Below are 18,611 nucleotides of genomic sequence, written 5' to 3' on the forward strand. Positions count from 1 at the left end.
AACAGGTATATTAATGGGAAGAAGAAGACTAGGGAAGGTGTGGGCCCCCTCAGAAAGGAAAATGGTGACATGGTCACATGTGATGAGGAAAAGGCTGAGGTACTTAATAACTTCTTTACCTCAGTCTTCACTGCAAGGGCCTCTAGCCACACTCCTGATGTTATGGAAGTCAAAGCCAGGGACGGGGAGGAAGAACTGCCCATTGTAAGTGCAGATCAGGTTCGTGATCATCTGAAGAACCTGAAAGTGTTCAAGTCCATGGGACCCTATGGGATACACCCACGGGTACTGAGAGAACTGGCAGATGAGGTTGCTAAACCCCTCTCTATTATATTTCAAAAGTCCTGGCAGTCTGGTGAAGTCCCCACAGACTGGAAAAGGGGAAACATTGCCCCCATCTTCAAAAAGGGCAAGAAGGAGGAACCAGGGAACTACAGGCCAGTCAGTCTCACCTCTGTGCCTGGAAAGATCATGGAACAGATCCTCCTGGAGTCACTACTCGCTCAAAAGAATAGTGAAGAGGTGATTGGGAACAGTCAGCATGGCTTTGCCAGGGGCAAGTCCTGCCTGACCAACCTGGTGGCCTTCTATGAGCAGGTGACAAAATTAATAGACGAGGGGCGAGCAACTGATGTCGTTTACCTGGACCTGAGCAAAGCCTTCGACACTGTCCCACACCACATCCTGGTCTCCAAACTGGTGACACATGGGTTTGATTGGTGGACCACTAGATGGATAAGGAACTGGCTTGATGGCCGCACCCAAAGAGTGGCTGTCAATGGCTCCATGTCCCAGTGGAGGCCAGTGACAAGTGGAGTCCCTCAGGGATCAGTCCTGGGACCTGTCTTATTCAACATCTTTGTGGGGGACATGGACAGTGGCATTGAGTGCACCCTCAGCAAGTTTGCTGATGACACCAAGCTGTGTGGTGCAGCAGACACGCTGGAGGGAAGGGAGGCCATCCAGCGGGACCTTGACAGGCTGGAGAGGTGGGCACAGGCCAACCTCATGAAGTTCAATAAGAGCAAGTGCAGGGTCCTGCATCTGGGTCGAGGCAATCCCAGGCACAAATACAGGCTGGGCAGTGACTGGCTGGAGGATAGCCCTGAGGAGAGAGACTTGGGGGTGCTGGTGGACAAAAAGCTCAACATGAGCTCTCAGTGTGCACTTGCAGCCCGCAAAGCCAATCAGATCCTGGGCTGCATCAGGAGAAGTGTGGCTAGCAGGTCGAGGGAGGTGATCCTCCCCCTCTACTCAGCCCTGGTGAGACCCCACCTGGAGTACTGTGTTCAGTTCTGGAGCCCCTATTACAAGAGGGATGTGGAGGTGCTGGAACGTGTCCAGAGAAGGGCCACGAGGATGATCAGAGGGCTGGAGCACCTCTCCTATGAGGACAGACTGAGGGAGTTGGGGCTGTTCAGTCTGCAGAAGAGAAGGCTCCGAGGAGACCTAATTGTCGCCTTCCAGTATCTGAAGGGGGCCTACAGGAAGGCTGGGGAAGGACTTCTCAGGATATCAGGTAGTGATAGGACTAGGGGGAATGGAATGAAGCTGGAGGTGGGGAGATTCAGGCTAGATGTGAGGAGGAGGTTCTTCACCATGAGAGTGGTGAAACCCTGGAATGGGTTGTCCAGGGAGGTGGTCGAGGCCCCGTCCCTGGGGGTGTTTAAGAGCAGGCTGGATGAGGCTCTGTCCAGCCTGATCTAGTGTGGGGTGTCCCTGCCCATGGCAGGGGGGTTGGAACTAGATGATCCTTGTGGTCCCTTCCAACCCTGAATGAAACTATGAAACTATGAAACTACTAATGACACAACGAGGTTGTTGATGCAGATGCATGTCCTGTTGTCCCAAGATAACTGTCCATGTTTATAGCTACCAGTGTCTTGTTTTAGTTACATGCTGCAGGCACAGCACTGTTTTGCGACACTGCTAGCTGGCTCTGCATTTATGCTGAGCATGGCCTACCACCATGTCAGGCTCTAGGCCTGCACTGCCAGATTGCTCACACTGCTTGTCGCTGGCATTGCCACAGATATGAGGTGACATTTGATGTCATTAACATGCTGCAGTGTTCAATTACAATACAGCAATTTTATTTTTATGCAACCATCTTCATAGAAAGTAGGGAAATTTGCTTTGCAGTGAGTCATCTGTCAGCTAAAGAACTAAAAGTCTTGTAGTGATATTTTAAGAGGGAAAGTGGCTCAGAGCTGACAGAGTTCAAGACAGAAAAAGAAACAGAAATGAAAGAGAAGGCCTGCAACCATGGAGAAAACAGAGGCAGACTAGTAGGGGGAGGAATGATGAAAGAGTCAAGCTGAGAACATCCAAAGCAGCTCAGGAGACTATGCAGATCATCCAAAAACAAGTGTTGTCCTTTCACCAACTTTAGCCAAGCAAAGATTCTTTGATCCTAAGGAAATGGCATAAAGCCAGATAAATAAGAGCACTGGGCTGTGCACTGTGCTGGTAGAGCTTGAAGAAAGACTAAATGGCATAACTTTCTAGAGCCAGACGTTAGAAGAACACTGAAATTCTACAGTTCATGATGTTTCAACTTGTGAGGATTCTGTTAGACCATGAAAGAGGGAATTCCAGTTAATTCGAAAGGAGCTATTATTGGCGTGAATGTGGACTTGAGCAGCGGTGAAGTCAAAAGGAAGATGGATTCTGGCAGTCTTCCCTTGCTGGTGGCAGGGGGGCTTAAACAGAAGTAAGTATGTAGGAAAGGCAGTCAGTTCAGAGTCAGAGATGATTTTAGAACCCTGACTTTGCATACAGAGAGAAGATCTGAGTAAGGAAGCATGAAAGCTGTCTTAGCAAGCAACAGGGAATTCTTTCCTTTGACATTTGTGCTTTTTGAAGAGTTAGCTAGTAAAGAAATTACAATGTAGCAAGGGAATGACAGAATAAAGACAGACTGTTAAAGATATCAGAGATAACTTGCCAAGGTCATTGATGCCTTGCATGCTTTCCCTATAAAGTTGATGTCTAAAGCTGAGCTAGTAGTGAGGTATTCCAAAGGAGGATGTTTAAGGGCAAGAAAGGAGAAGAATCAGAAACAGATGCCTGGTATTATTATAGCACAGCACTATCATGCAGGGAAGTCATCATATGCATTATTGTCTCTTACTGTCAACTGCATGCATTCTTTTTGCATTCTTGGTTAAATCTACCACCTGGTGGTGTGGTACTCTTGTGGTAGCTCTCATCCTTTGTCCCTTTATGCTTGCCCATACTGATTTTTGCCCTGGCAATTGTTTTCACCAAGGTCTTTGTATAAACCCATATTGTCTGCCTTAAGAAAATAAATGGGATGTGTGTAGCATGAAGGAGAATACAGTCTTTATTGAAAGCAGAAGGGAGAAGAACTTGTCTTCTTAATGCATTCAGAAAAGTTGTCTTTGGCTGAAAGACATTCTAAGCATGAAAATAAGGTTATAGCCACTCAGACATCCCACTATTTGAAGGGAGTAATATTTCATTGTATGCAGTTCTAAAATGCTTATAACAGATCTTCCTATTTACAACTATCATGTCTCTTTTGAACCTGCAGAGGAGGAATATCAAGGACAAACCAAGAGAAAGCGCATTCAAAGGAAGAAACAAAAGAGCAGCTTGCAAAACTGTAAGAATTTACATGGAAAACAAATAGAATCTGGAATGCAAGAGAGTCTTGTTCGAGATAATTTACAGTTGCAGCAGATAGACAGTCCCAAAATAAGTAAAAACGAAAGGAGGAAAATGAAAAAGAAGCGACGTAAAGAAAAAATGAGAGAAGCTGGCCTGATAACAAAAACTACCAGTGTGGATTTTACATATCAGCATGACAAAAACAACAGAGAAGCAGCAGCAGGCTCAAAAGACATAGATAAAAAGGCAGATAGCATACTGGATTTCCTGCAGACAACACAACAAATTTATTTTGCTAACAGTATGTACCACTCTTTCTCCTTTCTTTTCATGAGTGTCACTGCATAGGGGAAAATAGATGTGCATTTAGTGTTGCTGGAGAATGGGACACATATACTACAGAAGTGTCTCTTTTGAACTCAGTATAAGTACTTGGTATTGGTTCTATTTTCTGTTGAGAACATGAATATGCAAGGATCCACATCAGTACAACTGTGTTCCTCCTCTTTGTTTCTGTGTGAAAATGCACATCATATTCCTCTCTCTTTTTTAAAACACTCCAATGCGTTTGGGGTCACTGTAGTTGTTAAAATTGACCAAATCCTGACACCGTCTTAAGCAAAAATGTAGAAGGATTGCTTGTTTTCTGAGAGCTTCAAATGAGGGCAATAATTACTATCCTAAACTACTTTCATGCTTGCTATCTTTGAACCAACCTACTTTTCAGAAAGTTCTCCTTCCCAGGAGGAGATTTGTGATACATAAGGAAATCTAGACAGACAGCATCCAAGACGACAGGGGAAGATACTGTTGGCACCAGGGAAAATGTATTGGCATAGAGCACTTGTGAGCAAAATGGATGTGAACTTGCGTTCAGTGCACATTCCACAACAGTTTAAAAAGGGCTGTGTGGATGTTATATCTAATGGCCTACTGAATGCCCACTAAAATCGGGAATTCCTACTCTAAGTTTCTTCCATTGCCTTCCAAAAACAGCTGCTTGTATGGTGCTAAGCCTTGTCTGTCTTTGTGAAGAACAATGCTTAGCCTGGAGAGGAGGAGACTCAGGGGTGACCTTATTGCTCTCTACAACTACCTGAAGGGGGGTTGTAAACAGGCAGAGGTTGGTCTCTTCTCCCAGGCAGCCAGCACCAGAACAAGAGGACACAGTCTCAGGCTGCGCCAGGGGAAGTTCAGGCTGGAGGTCAGGAGGAAGTTTTACACGGAGAGAGTGATTGCCCATTGGAATGGGCTGCCTGGGGAGGTGGTGGAGTCGCCGTCACTGGAGGTGTTCAGGAGGAGACTTGACAGGGTGCTTGGTTACATGGGTTAGTTGATTGGGTGGTGTTGGGTGATAGGTTGGACGTGATGATCTTGTAGGTCTCTTCCAACCTGGTTTATTCTATTCTAATGTCTGTGACTCCATTTTAAGTCAGATCTGTCAGCTCCTAGTCCCATAAAATTCATCTTTAGGTTACAGAATTGCTTTAAAAACCCTGTTAAGATTTTATCAGGGCTTTCATGTTAATCTTTTTCTCAGGATTTATACACAGTATTTTCTTTGCTTACTGTTAAAATTTTTGTGCTGTGTCAGGTCTTCATACTAGGCCTAGCACTGGAAATCCATCCTGCCTTCATGGGTGATGTATTTCCACCACCGAAACCATTAATTTTACTATTTTCATGTGTGTAACTAAAGTATGTAAGCCAAAACCCTCAGGCATTTGCTGTGGTGGAACTCGTCTTTTGCAGGATTGCACATTCAGTATAAGAGTTCAGCTGTTAATAAATGACCCGGAACAGAAATCTGGTTAATTGCCTACAGTTGCCGTACACCTTGTAGTTTAAGAAAAAGTGATGAGCTTCCAGCTTTCCTGGGAGTTCAGTTCAGCTTTTAATAGTGGTTGACAGGCAGATGGACCCTGCTTTTAAACCTGCAGGTTGAATGCTCTAGCCAGTGAAAACCTTGGAATCCACAGAGAGAAGTTCTCAGGTAAAAAAAAGTTTGTCTGCAGATAAGGTGTCACATCCAAAAATCACTGTGACTAACTTCCTTGTTAGGCAAATCCCCAGTTATAGATAGTTTTGACACCTTTGCCTTTTCTCAAGGGTTTTGTTGGTTTGGTTTGGATTGGTTTGGGTTTGTGAATAAAATTGGAAGCCATTGCTTTTAGCAGCATTTTCAAATGGTCATATCAGATTAATGACTCTTGTACTTAGGTCAGAGAGATTAAAATCTGTTCTCTGATGTCTTGCTAGTATAAAACAGAAGAATTAAAATTAGTTAAAGTACTTTGTTACTGGAGTGGAAGAGTGAATTTAGCTGTAGTACTGTAGAAACGATGTGTGTCCTTCTCTGCTGTCTTGCATCCTGTAATTTCTGCTTTTTAAATAAAAATGCAAAAGTACAATCATAAGATAATTGAATGCTTCCAAAAGTGCTTTGTGGTAGTCCCCTGTCTCTCTGTGTGTCTGCATTTTTATGTACTAGTACAAAGTATGTAGGAAGCAAAACCACAGTGCTTGGGCCACGGTACAGTTTCTTCAGCATACCTTCTTCCTATGTTAATCTTGAAAATTTAGATTCATCTTGCATTCCTGACACTGACTCGTATTGCCCTTTTTACTTTCTGAATTTGATACATTGCCCTCGTACCATTGCTTTTATATTTAATAAAACAATGCGAGAAGCAAGCTGTTCCTTTAGTACCTGATACTTGATTGTAAGTTGTATTGAAAAGGAAGATACTGTTGTTGAAAAGAAGGTAAAGGTATAATTAGGAAAATTCTCTGTGCTCACTGAGTATTTCTAACATGGTTTTCCAATTGTTTTTCCAGATAAATCAGCAGGCACAGATTCTGCTGTAAATTCAGCAGCTGCCCAACAACTTTTACAGTCTCTTGAATCTCACACCGTCTCTTCCTCAGATGTGACTCTTCTGCATCAGCTGAAATCTCTTGTATTGCTACAGGATATTGACAGACTGAAGGATGCTTTGAAATAATTCAAAGAACAAGCCATGATGCCTCCTGGTATGTACCATTCAGTGATGTTCTTTTTTGCACGGATTAAAATTCAGATTTGTCACAGGATTTTTTTGTTAGGAAGCTGTACAGAATTATATAGTAGAAAATCTATGCTTATACAAGATTTGGAAGCATAATTTTCCCCAAAAAAATGCAGTAGCTTTCCTTGTTTCTTGTTTGGTTACAATCAATACAAAAACAGTTCATACGCTGCAGCAACTATAGATTACAAGATGGTTCTGGTTCTTAAAACAGTGGTTTTTGAATCTGAACTGGTTTAAGATTTAACCATGTCTTTGTAGACTTTTTAAATCACAGGAATTAACTTATTTATCTTTGACATTTCACTCCTCCAGTTAAGGATTAATTTTACATGCATAAGAAGCAGTAAACCCCATCATTTCATTTCTTCTTGATCACCTATGTGGTTTCTGTAACATAGATTTTGAATGCCCAAGGTTGATTTACAGATTTGCTTTTGGTTAAATTTCTAAAAATTACTGTTGATTATGTAAAAACATAAAGTCAGTCTTTATAATGAATGCTCTTACAAAGTCATTCATAAAACGAAAATTTATTCTGTTACTAAATCTTTTTTCATCCCTAAGGCACAAGTCTGATTTCATTCATGCTCCTTTCTTTCTCCATTATAAGCCCTGTAATTTTAGTAGATTTTTTTCTTGGACAGTTAATAGTTTCTCAAGTGAATGTGGAACCAGCATGTAGTCATCAGATGTTATAATAATTAATTTTCCATGTAGTCATCATTTAGACAGCTGTCGAGGGTTGAAGGGGAAGGCCACAAAGCCTTCTTCCCCCCCTGTAAGTAAAGGGAAAAAAATTGAAAGGAAAAAAAAAACGCAGCCAGATTAGCAAAGGAATGTGCTATATTTACAACGCAGTTTAGGGAATGCAGGTTTATATACAGAATTTACAGTATTTACAATATATACAGAAATATGCAACAAAGTAACACAGAAATGAGATTCCCTTCCCCTGTATGGAGGGAGGGTTTCCCCTTGTACCCCCTTCTCTCCCCTTTTTCCCCAAAGAGGGTTAGAAAGAGAGAAAAAGGAGCAATTGTTAATTAGAAGCAGTTATATGTGTTAGTAGAGGCCTTATCTTTGCTCAAGGTCAGTCTCGCCAAAAGCCCAGAAGCTGTGAGCTGCAGGAAAGAGAAAGTGCAAGACAAGACTGAAAACTGAGTGAGACAAGTCTCACTGGGAATCAAAACTGAAGGCAGTGCTTCTGCTTCTCCACCAGTGAAATTAGTTTAGACCTGTCTTGTTTATAAGCATTCAGCCATGGTGTCCCTTTGTTAAAGGCACCGCCTCAAACGGTCACAACAGCCATTGTTACTTGTCATTAGAACATTTGTTGCAGCATCACCCAAATCTACAAGATGGGCTGAATTTTCTTGCTTCCCAAAGAATTCAGTCAGAGTTAAGAGCACTTGCTATGGCACAGGAGATTCTTTGCTATTTCAGAAGGTGCTCTAAGTCTTTTGAAGGGTAATGACTGAGCTGGTGGTTGTATGATAACAGAGTAAATAAAGATCATAATCATCAGGGGCTTAGCAATGAAAACCAGAGAAGAGACTACTGCTTGTAACATCATTAAATAATTTACAGTGTGATAGTGGTTAAAAATCCCAGTCAAGACTGGTGCCTACTGCATGCTGTGCGTTGTAAAAACGCTATTGCTTGTAGAGTCCATAGCTAACATATTCTGAAAGACACTCCAGTACATATGTATTTTTTCAGAAAAAAGTATTGCTTTCCCAATACAAGATTAATTTCCAAGCCCCACGTTGGAGGCGCCAAAAATTGTAGTGGTTTGAGCCTTAACTGAGAGTTAAAAGCTCAAATGGGGAAAAGGCTGAGAATCTCTTCCCCACTCCCCCCCCCCCCACCTCCTCCCTCCAAACAGGGAGAGGAGGGAAAAAAAAAGGGTAAGGAGCAAATCCACTAAGCAACAATCTGGAGTCAGCTTGGAAGTAGAGAGGCAAATAATTTTTTTCTTCAAATTATATATATATAACAATAACAGGGAAAAAAAAAGGTTCACAAGGGCAAGGAACAAGAATGGATGGGAGGGGTACAGAAAAGAATAATACAAAACCAGTCTTTCTCTGAGGAGTTGCAGAGGCAGCAGGGAAAAGGATCAGGTTCGGCCACGTGGCTGAGGATCAGGAGGGCAGCTGCAGTAGCTCTCATCCAGCAGAGGCAGGAGCCAAAAAGGAGATCCAACAGCTATGACGTCCTGCTTTTTATACCCTAGCTGGGCAGGGAGGGGGGAGTGGAACAGACTCAGCTTTCCCAGGGGGGAAACGCCCTTCAGGGAGTGTAAAGTACCCGCAAGCCCTCCACCCTGCTTTCTTCTTTTGTTTTCAGAAAGAGGCGTTAACCCACCACAGGTAACATCTCCAGCTTTTCTTGTACAAAAGAAAAACCGGGGAATTGTTGAGGAATGGCTTGAATCTCAGGGACATGGTTCTATGGAACAGCTGCTTGAACAAAGTGTGTAGGCCGGACTCTATCTTGCTGTTTACTGCTCACAGTTAGCTGGTGTGCTGATGCAGCAAGGTCACCATAGCTTTGTGGCTGTGCTTGCAGCTGCTTACAAGATAACAGCATGTGAAACAAAGTATAAGTAAAACAAAGAACTAATTAGAGAGGAGCTTGTGAAATTGCACGTAGACCTAAAGAACTAATTAGAGAGGAGCTTGTGAAATTGCACGTAGACCTAACTGCAAGTAGGCTGGATATTATAATGTAACCCTGGACTAATAGCCAGTAGAATGATGACACTTGTGCATATTTAGCTGAGATGCTTTATAAGCCATGCGTTTGAACAATAAAGTTGAAGCTTGCTTATCAATCATATTGATTGGCCACGTCTTCCCTCGCCGTTTTCTCCAACACCAGCTTCACTTCGATCTCATTCCTTGATCAGTGGAGAGCAGTTCAGGTGACTGGCTGGATTTACACTGTTGGAAATAAGAGGCTCACTTCCATTCAGTGAGACTTGGACAGGCCGGAGAGTTGGGCAGAGAGGAACCTCATGAAGTTCAACAAGGGCAAGTGTGAAGTCCTGCACTTGGGGAGGAAGGACCCCCTGCACCAATACAGGTTGGGGTTGTCCTGCTGGACCGCATCTTTGTGGAGAAGGACCTGGGAGTGCTGGTGCACAAATACACCAAGAGCCAGCAGTGTGTCCTCATGTGTTCAAGAAGGCAAATAGTATTCTGGGGTGCATTAAGAAGAATGGCCAGCAGGTCAAGGGAAGGGATTTTCTTTCTCTACTCTGCTCTGCTCTGGAGAAGCCAAGTCTGGAGTGTCCAGATCTGGGCTCCCCAGTTCAAGACAGACAGGAAATAAACTGTAGAGAGCCTGGAGGAAGCCAAAGATGCCAAAGGAACTGGAGCAACTCTCTTATGAGGAGAGGCTGAGACCTGGCACTTTTTGGCCGGGAAAAGAGCAGACTTGGAGGGGATCTTATCACTGTTTATCAATATATAAAGGGTGGAGGTCAGGAGGATGCGGCTGGGCTCTTTTCAGTAGTGCCCAGTGAAAGGACAAGCAGCAACAGGTGCAAACTAGAACATGGCAGGTTTCACTTGAACTTAAGGAAAAACTTCTCTGCTTTGAGGATGCCAGAGCACGGGAGCAGGCTGCCCAGAGAGGTTGTGGCACACTCTCGTTCTCTGGAGACTTTCAAAAACTACCTAGATGTGTGTGTTCCTGTGCAACCTGATCTAGGTGATCTTTCCCTAGCAGGGGGGTTGGACTAGATGATCTCTAGAAGTCCCTTCCACTCTCCTGTGTTCTGTGATTCTGTGATGTCTGTGTCTGCTAGCTGCATTAACTGGACTATAAAGCATCTCTGACCTTAACATAAACATCTAAACCAGGTAAATTACAGTGGGTGTTCAGAGTGGCTGCTTTGGAGGCAGGCATCTGCCTGTTAGGAGAGAGGAATCCAACCCAGTTTGACCAGAACTGAGTTCCAGATGAGCTGTACTAGTGCTTTTTCATGACACCTGTACTGCTGTCAGTGACAATGGCATTTACTGACCTTTGCTTTGCAAATATTTCAAAAAAACATTCCAGGATTATTTTCTTTCCCCTGTGGTTTCTAACTGGTACAAAGTGCATCAATCTGTAACAACATTTACTTTCATGGCAGAAGCTCTCCTTTATGCATAGCAGAAATTAACAGGAATTTGCTGTTATTGTTGGTTTCTATTATTTTGTGCCTCAGTAGCATCAAAGCAGTATGGGTAGGCAGGCTGCAAACACAGGAGTCACACTTAGCAGTGAAGCTGTGGGAAGTGAACAAGTCAGTTCCCAGCAGGAGATAAATGAGTAGTTTAAGCTGCTGCAATGGTAACTCAATCAGCCTCATCAACACAATCTCTCGCTGCTCTCTACCTATAATCTTAGATGACTGAGTGCTGAACTATCTGCAATTGTCTGTGTGTGCCTCAGCTCACCTGCACAGTATTGCTGTCTTCTTCTATTGACAGCATTTCCTATTTCTGCCATCAACATATCCCAATACATCTCCATAATTTTGTGCTCTGCAAAGATTTTACTGTCATGCAACATGACTAACGTTGTTCCTGTTCCTTGCCTGCCTTATCATCTTAAAATTCATTAACCACCTTCATGTCCCTCCTTAGCACTGTGCTTTGCTGCTTTGCTGCAACGCCTACAAAAATTTGGAAACAATCTGACTGTGAGTGAGCTGAGAATATTGCCTTGCATGCCAAGTGATATGTTCTCTTTGTTTCACTTGGCTCCTCCATCTGGTGGCACCCATCTGCCTCCCTGTGGACTGTAGGCTCTTTGGGGCAGGACTATCTTTCTGCTCTGAGTTGACTGCCAATCCTGACACCCCTACAGAGCTGGTAGTTTAGTTACCTTTGTTTCAGGCAGCCATCTTTATTTTTTCCTTTAAAAAAAAAAACCCAACTTTTATTTTGAAGTAATGCACAGAATGATTTGGAGGATGTACTTTAAGATCTAATAACTGTTAGAAACAAATAGCCCAGAATTAATCATATGGTTGTGTATAGAGGAAGATTTGCTGGATTGTTTTCTCTGTGTGGTTGTTTTATTTATTTGCCTACAGTGAAAGCACTTTGTGTTCACTCCTATCCAGCACAAAGAGCTCCAGTGGAAGCCATAGCTAGGTTCAGAATTCTGCCTGTATTCCTCTATCCTAGCCTCTTTAAGGATGATCACTTTTGGACAATACATATTTAGTTAAATATCTGGATTAATTTCAAAATTAAGACTTCAAAATAATACATTTTGCTATTGTTGTCCAGGTGTGAAAAGAAGTTCTTCCTGTTTGTTGATTCCTGCTGCACTGAGGGAAGCAGCCCTTGCTAGTCCCAAAGGCACAGGACTACATCAAAGAAACTTTTAACTTCATTATTGATTTCTCCTCTTAATGGAATTAGAGCACAAGGTGGTGAATGTTGACAGCTGCATTCAAAGTGTCCCTCACCTTTAATTTGGAAAGAGGGAGGATGTCAGCATGTCATTTACATTCTTCCCTGCTTGATGCTTGTTAGAAAATTGCCTCCATCAAGCAGTGACAGCATTAGTAGATGAGTGAGGTGAGCAGTCTGCACTGTGTGGGGGATCTCCATGGATTTGCCCAGAGAGCCCTTTTGCTGCTTGTGCTTTCCCTTCTCTGTTAGCCAGTCCCCTGCCCAGCAGGGGCATGTTCATCTCTGCATTCTGACAGTCAGGACTCAATTCTCAGAGGCTTGAACTTCAAAAGGAATGGAGGCAGTTCCTTTTTTGCTCAAAGTTCTCCTGAAACAGCTTGGTAGAGTTTTTTTTTTCAGTGTCCTCAGGAAAGTAACACAGATTTTGGCAACACCTGCAATTACAGAAATAGCTCTACATTTCAGCTGTGTTGAGTAAGGCAGCTGTGGCATTCAAGGCATACTTTTTTCCCTTAGCTATTATTTTCTACACAAAGAAACTTGGTTGGAAGGCTCTCCCTTTCTGAATACCGTGTCACAGAAATCTCACTGCTGTTCTCCAAACAGAATTACACACAAAATGACAGAAATTGCTAGTAACACATGTTTTTGCAGCTCCTGAAATATTCGGTGAGTGATTTTTGCTTTGAATCCAGGCAAAAAACCTCAGTGTTCTATGTATTTCCAGAAGAACCCAGCCTCTGCAGCATTAGCCTTGTCCCATTCTGGGCAGCAAGCCCAGGCACTCTCCTGCTTGTCCAGGAAAGTTAGGTGGGGCATACAGTGAGAAATAAGAACAAGAAAAAAAGCCTTTGCCTTTTTATAGTCTGGATTCTCTGCCCAAATGCCTGTGGGGGCAGGTACAGTAACTTGTATTTACTGATAAGTTTTCATAGAAGCATGGAATTGTTTTGGTTGGAAAAGATCTTTAATATCATCAAGTCCAACCATCACCTATATCTATGGAGTCTGGTGATAAACCATTTCCCTCAGACACATCTCTGCATCTTTGAAACACCTCCAGGGATGGGGATTCAACCTGCCTGGAGAGCCTGTGCCAGTCTTTGAGAACCCTTTCAGTCACGAAGTTTCTCCTAATACCCAGTCTAAACCTCCTCTGGTGCATCTTGAGGCTATTTCCATTTAACTTCAGTCAACTTCAATTTTATGTTGATTGTTTCTGGTTTATTCCGGAATTTCCTATGGCTTACTATGGGCTATACTTAAGGTTTACCATGGGGTCACTGTGCAAGTTGTGTATTTATAATAAAACCCAAAACAACAAATGGGCAGGTTCCCAGTCTCTTGCTTTAGGTTGATGCTATAGGACTAATTCAGTTCGAGTTAACTTTTTTGTGAATGAGATATTGCTCCTCTGGTGCCAGTGAGGTTCACATGGTATATATATAGTGTGGTGAGAGGAAAATGAGCTGTGCCTGCTGTGTCCGAGGCAAGTGTAGTGGATATGCCCTCAGAAATGAGTGGCAGATGTATCAATGAAAATATAAGTTTATTTATATATATACAAACTCTGTAACGGGGTATTTACAGTCACCCTTCACAGGTATCAATATTCAGTTAGTGGAACTATCTTTACAGAATGTTATGTATGGGCACTTAAATCAAAATGATTCACAGAACTTATAATCGAAACTGAGTCAGAGAGTGGTGGGGGAGGGGTTGGTCAGTGACTGGCAACCCTCCACCCAGAGCCCCCTAACTGAAGCTCTATAAAGAAAGGCTTGGCTTACTCACAAGCTGAGAACTTATAGTTTCATAGTTTCATTTAGGGTTGGAAGGGACCACAAGGATCATCTAGTTCCAACCCCCCTGCCATGGGCAGGGACACCCCACACTAGATCAGGCTGGACAGAGCCTCATCCAGCCTGCTCTTAAACACCCCCAGGGACGGGGCCTCGACCACCTCCCTGGACAACACATTCCAGGCTTTCACCACTCTCATGGTGAAGAACCTCCTCCTCACATCTAGCCTGAATCTCCCCACCTCCAGCTTCATTCCATTCCCCCTAGTTCTATCACTACCTGAGATCCTGAGAAGTCCTTCCCCAGCCTTCCTGTAGGCCCCCTTCAGATACTGGAAGGCCACAATTAGGTCACCTCGGAGCCTTCTCTTCTGCAGACTGAACAGCCCCAACTCCTTCAGTCTGCCCTCATAGGAGAGGTGCTCCAGCCCTCTGATCATCCTTGTGGCCCTTCTCTGGACACGTTCCAGCACCTCCACATCCCTCTTGTAATAGGGGCTCCAGAACTGGACACAGTACTCCAGGTGGGGTCTCACCAGGGCTGAGTAGAGGGGGAGGATCACCTCCCTCGACCTGCTAGCCACACTTCTCCTGATGCAGCCCAGGATCTGATTGGCTTTGCGGGCTGCAAGAGCACACTGAGAGCTCATGTTGAGCTTCTTGTCCACCAGCACCCCCAAGTCTCTCTCCTCAGGGCTGCTTTCCAGCCAGTCACTGCCCAGCCTGTATTTGTGCCTGGGATTGCCTCGACCCAGATGCAGGACCCTGCACTTGCTCTTATTGAACTTCATGAGGTTGGCTTGTGCCCACCTCTCCAGCCTGTCAAGGTCCCTCTGGATGGCCTCCCTTCCCTCCAGCGTGTCTGCTGCACCACACAGCTTGGTGTCATCAGCAAACTTGCTGAGGGTGCACTCAATGCCACTGTCCATGTCCCCCACAAAGATGTTGAATAAGACAGGTCCCAGGACTGATCCCTGAGGGACTCCGCTTGTCACTGGCCTCCACTGGGACATGGACCCATTGACAGCCACTCTCTGGGTGTGGCCATGTTGCAGTTTGAGCTGGGTGCCCCCCTGCAATGTTTACTTCCTGTGTCCAGAAGTCCAGCCCAGGGGTGGACACAGGAAATTATGTAGTATTTCCTACCACAATCCTTTGCACCACTATAAGATCCAGTGCGGAGTCTAGCACTATCTCTTTTCTTCCTCCTCCGTTAGCCGGTAACTGGGGGAGATGTCTCCTGGCTTTGGGCCTGGCTAGGCCCAAGGCCATGGGGGGATGGGCAGTCTCAGATCTGGCCAGCTGAGACTAGCCTAGAAATGGGAGGGGGAAGAAGGAGCCCTGGGGGTCTCGGGTGTACCCTCAGGTAGGGATGGGATCTCTCTGGGTCTGTTTGGGGATTTTTCTTTGTCACTGTGCTTTTGCTTTTCTGTAAAAGTTCACGGCTTTCTATTTAAACTTTCCATCACTTTTGCAATCCGTTTGTCTGAGTGTTTATTGTTTGCCAGGGGTGGGGAAGGGGGCTGCCTCAACCCTGTTGAATAAGACAGGTCCCAGGACTGATCCCTGAGGGACTCCGCTTGTCACTGGCCTCCACTGGGACATGGAGCCATTGACAGCCACTCTCTGGGTGCGGCCATCAAGCCAGTTCCTTATCCATCTAGTGGTCCACCCATCAAACCCATGTGTCACCAGTTTGGAGACCAGGATGTGGTGCGGGACAGTGTCGAAGGCTTTGCTCAGGTCCAGGTAAAGACTTCGTGAAGTCTTTCCTTAATAATGTTTATACTCCAGACAACGTAGCACGGATGTGCCGTAATGAGGAGACAGGAAATGGTGCCGGCCACGAGGCCGCGTGGCCGCACCACGTGGCTCTGCTGTTCTCTCCCAGGCTACAAAAGGTTCCTCGCTCGGAGGGGGCTGTGGCAGGTCAGCAACGCTGGTTCGCACGGGCTACCAGGTTTTCTCCTACAGCAATGGATCATGCAGCGGTTGATCCCACGGAATACTGTCCATGGCACCGCACACAGTTGGGTGACGGTGGCAAAGGACCATGAGGCCTCTTGAAGCATTGGCACACACACATACACAGGCTCCAACACCAAGGTGGGGGGGCTCATTTACCAAACGACCCCTATTTGCCATTTGCCCCAGTGAGTACTGGTCCAATAAGCATCTGTTGCTAATGCAAAGATTAACCAATGAACTGACACCTTCCAAATATGGCCTAAGTATATGCTATACCCAGGGAAACAAACATATAGCCTGCCTCTTGTGTACTACAGGGGTGAGACCATGCCCAGGTAGGCTGTTTACCTGGACTCAGTGGCGCCAGGATCCCCCCCTGCCGCCTCCAGAAAGGAGAGGGGAACAAAGGAGGGTTAGCACACAGAGAAATATGTCCTACAAATGTTTGGGGCACAATCCTGACTATAAGCATCATTCACTACATTACACCCCCTGCTTATGGGCAAGTATATGTGGGCAAATGTTGTTCTATGATTAAACTCTACCAAAGATGAATTAAACATTATATATAAACATCACAAGAACATCATACATATATATATACATCTCTCAGAAGTGTACAACTGTACTCTAAACAAAGCATGCTACAACACAGGCTAGAACTCGTTAATTCTAAGGTCAGTATCGGTGACCTTAGTGTTTCTAGTCTCCACCCCCTGACCGATGGTGGACCCCTGTTACTCCCGAGATGGGTCTTCCTTTCCAGGATAGCCTGTCCACTGGAAACATTGTCACTCTGTGGAGAAACAAAACTGGCCACGGTGTTTAAAGCCGGGCTTGACAGTTAGTAATTTGGAACGACCCACCGAGCACGAGTTTTCCCATTGACGTCAGTAGCTTCCCAAGCGTATAGACCCCTGGGCTTAGCCAGCGTCATGGGTACAATCCCAATAGAAGGCAGTTTCACAAACACTGGTTGGCCCACCTGCATCTGTGTTACTGAATGTTGGTGTTCATCCTTTCCCTCCCCTGGCATGTGGCTGACATCCCTAACTGGGTCAGCAGGGCAGAATGCCTTGACTATGGGGCTGCCATAATTCCCCCATCGATTGTTTCCAATGAAAACTGCAGAAGGCAGGCATTTGTCCCTGTAGTGAAGGCACATTATGCCCCGATACTGAATCTTGTCCCAGCATGTGGACAAGTTCCCCCTCCTCCAGGAGGAAGACAAAAGCCAAGGCATTAGCCAGGCTTGCACACACCCAGTGCATGCAGTGCTCGTGCTGACTCCAAGTATGGGCATAATTCTTGCTTCATGCTTTCTATAGGCTGAAGCCAGTTGTTTATGAGAGTGCCCATTGGTCAAGCCCAGCCTCGAGGAATCTATAAGTATCACCCCAGTTGGTAAACAAGTTGCCCCCTCATTCACTTTGTCTGTGTGCTTGCTCGAGAGAGTAACTCTCGAGCTGCAGCCTTTGCCATTGAGCTTATTGTTGTTAGCTTCTGTTATACATGCACGCATACTGAAAGCCTCTGCATCGTGAAGAAGCCCAGAGGGAGGACCTTCGCTGTTTCTGAGGAATCCAGCGTCGCTACAGCCAGTCGTACTGACCAGGAGAGCCCACCGTGCCACCGGAGGACTGGACCAACCCCCGAGGGTAAGATCTGCCCAATTGCCGGGGAGAAGGGACTTGATCGATACCGAGTCCACATATGCCTAGCCCTGCTGTAGTGGGAGAGGAGCTGCCGTATGCTGCTCTGAGCCCTGTGAATCTCAAGGAAGACTAAGGCATTGTTCGTGCCTATACTGCACCAAATCTGGGACCACTTCGAGAGTCCCGCTGCTCCTTTAAGCCCCGATAATCGCCGTGGTTGGGCCGACCCCCGTCGCTTTGCCTGCTGCCGCGTCATCCGAGCCCACCTACCGGCCACCGTCGTCCCACCCTGCTGTACAGGCCGACCCCGGCCAGGACCGATCCCTGTTGTCTGGAGGGAATCGAATATCTTCCACGTGCTTTCCATCCACTAGCACTCAGTTCAAAGTATCCACGTCTGGCAGAATATGCGCTGACGCATAGAAAGATTGTAATATTGCTGTGCATAGCCAGGAGCCGCTCGCGTCCCGCCGAGTCGCCATCTAGTGGCCAAGCGGCGGAACCGCACCTTTCATTATATAAATATAGAGATAGTCTGTAACTAGTTCAATTAAGTTCTAATCATAACACTAAGCCACTTGTGATATCTATTTCACGAACGTGCACTAGAACATGTATATAAGTTGGTGATTAATTGGTTATTAATAGTTTATAATTAATAAAATAATATTTTCATAATTCATATTTCATATTCATAAATTTAATAACCTCTTCACCACAGTCCCAATTACTCCTTGAAACATTTGCATGTTTCTTAATGAGGCCATTTGCCCTTTCCAGTATGCCATTTGCCTGGGGATAATATGGAGTATGAAACATCCATTTGACTCCTTCCCCTCGGGCCCAGTCCTGCACTGAGGCTGAGGTGAAATGTGAACCATTATCACTCTGAATATGTTCAGGCATAGACAGAATGCTGAACCAATTCTTTAGAGTTTCAATGGTTTGAGTTCCTGAAGCAGTGCTAATAGCAGTGGCCATGACTAAGCCTGAAACCACTTCTACCCCTACCAGTATGTATTTTTTCCCATGTGAGGGTCGGAGGGGACCAACATAATCAAT

At 45.0% G+C, this 18,611-nt stretch overlaps 1 protein-coding gene across 1 annotated transcript in view; it reads left to right on the forward strand.

The window, feature by feature from the left end:
* ERICH1 (glutamate rich 1) overlaps nt 1-18,611 on the forward strand; it is a 173,779-nt gene that overhangs the window by 137,762 nt on the left and 17,406 nt on the right. The window contains exons 2-3 of the mRNA XM_068161349.1: nt 3,557-3,934; nt 6,472-6,666. Of these exons, the coding sequence (XP_068017450.1) occupies nt 3,557-3,934; nt 6,472-6,638 (545 nt within the window). The 3' untranslated portion in view covers nt 6,639-6,666. The remainder of the gene's footprint in view (nt 1-3,556; nt 3,935-6,471; nt 6,667-18,611) is intronic.

The sequence above is a fragment of the Melanerpes formicivorus genome, unplaced genomic scaffold (genome assembly GCF_026170545.1).
Source record: "Melanerpes formicivorus ecotype bairdi unplaced genomic scaffold, bMelFor1.0.p_v2 SCAF_57, whole genome shotgun sequence".
NCBI classification, from domain to species: domain Eukaryota; kingdom Metazoa; phylum Chordata; class Aves; order Piciformes; family Picidae; genus Melanerpes; species Melanerpes formicivorus.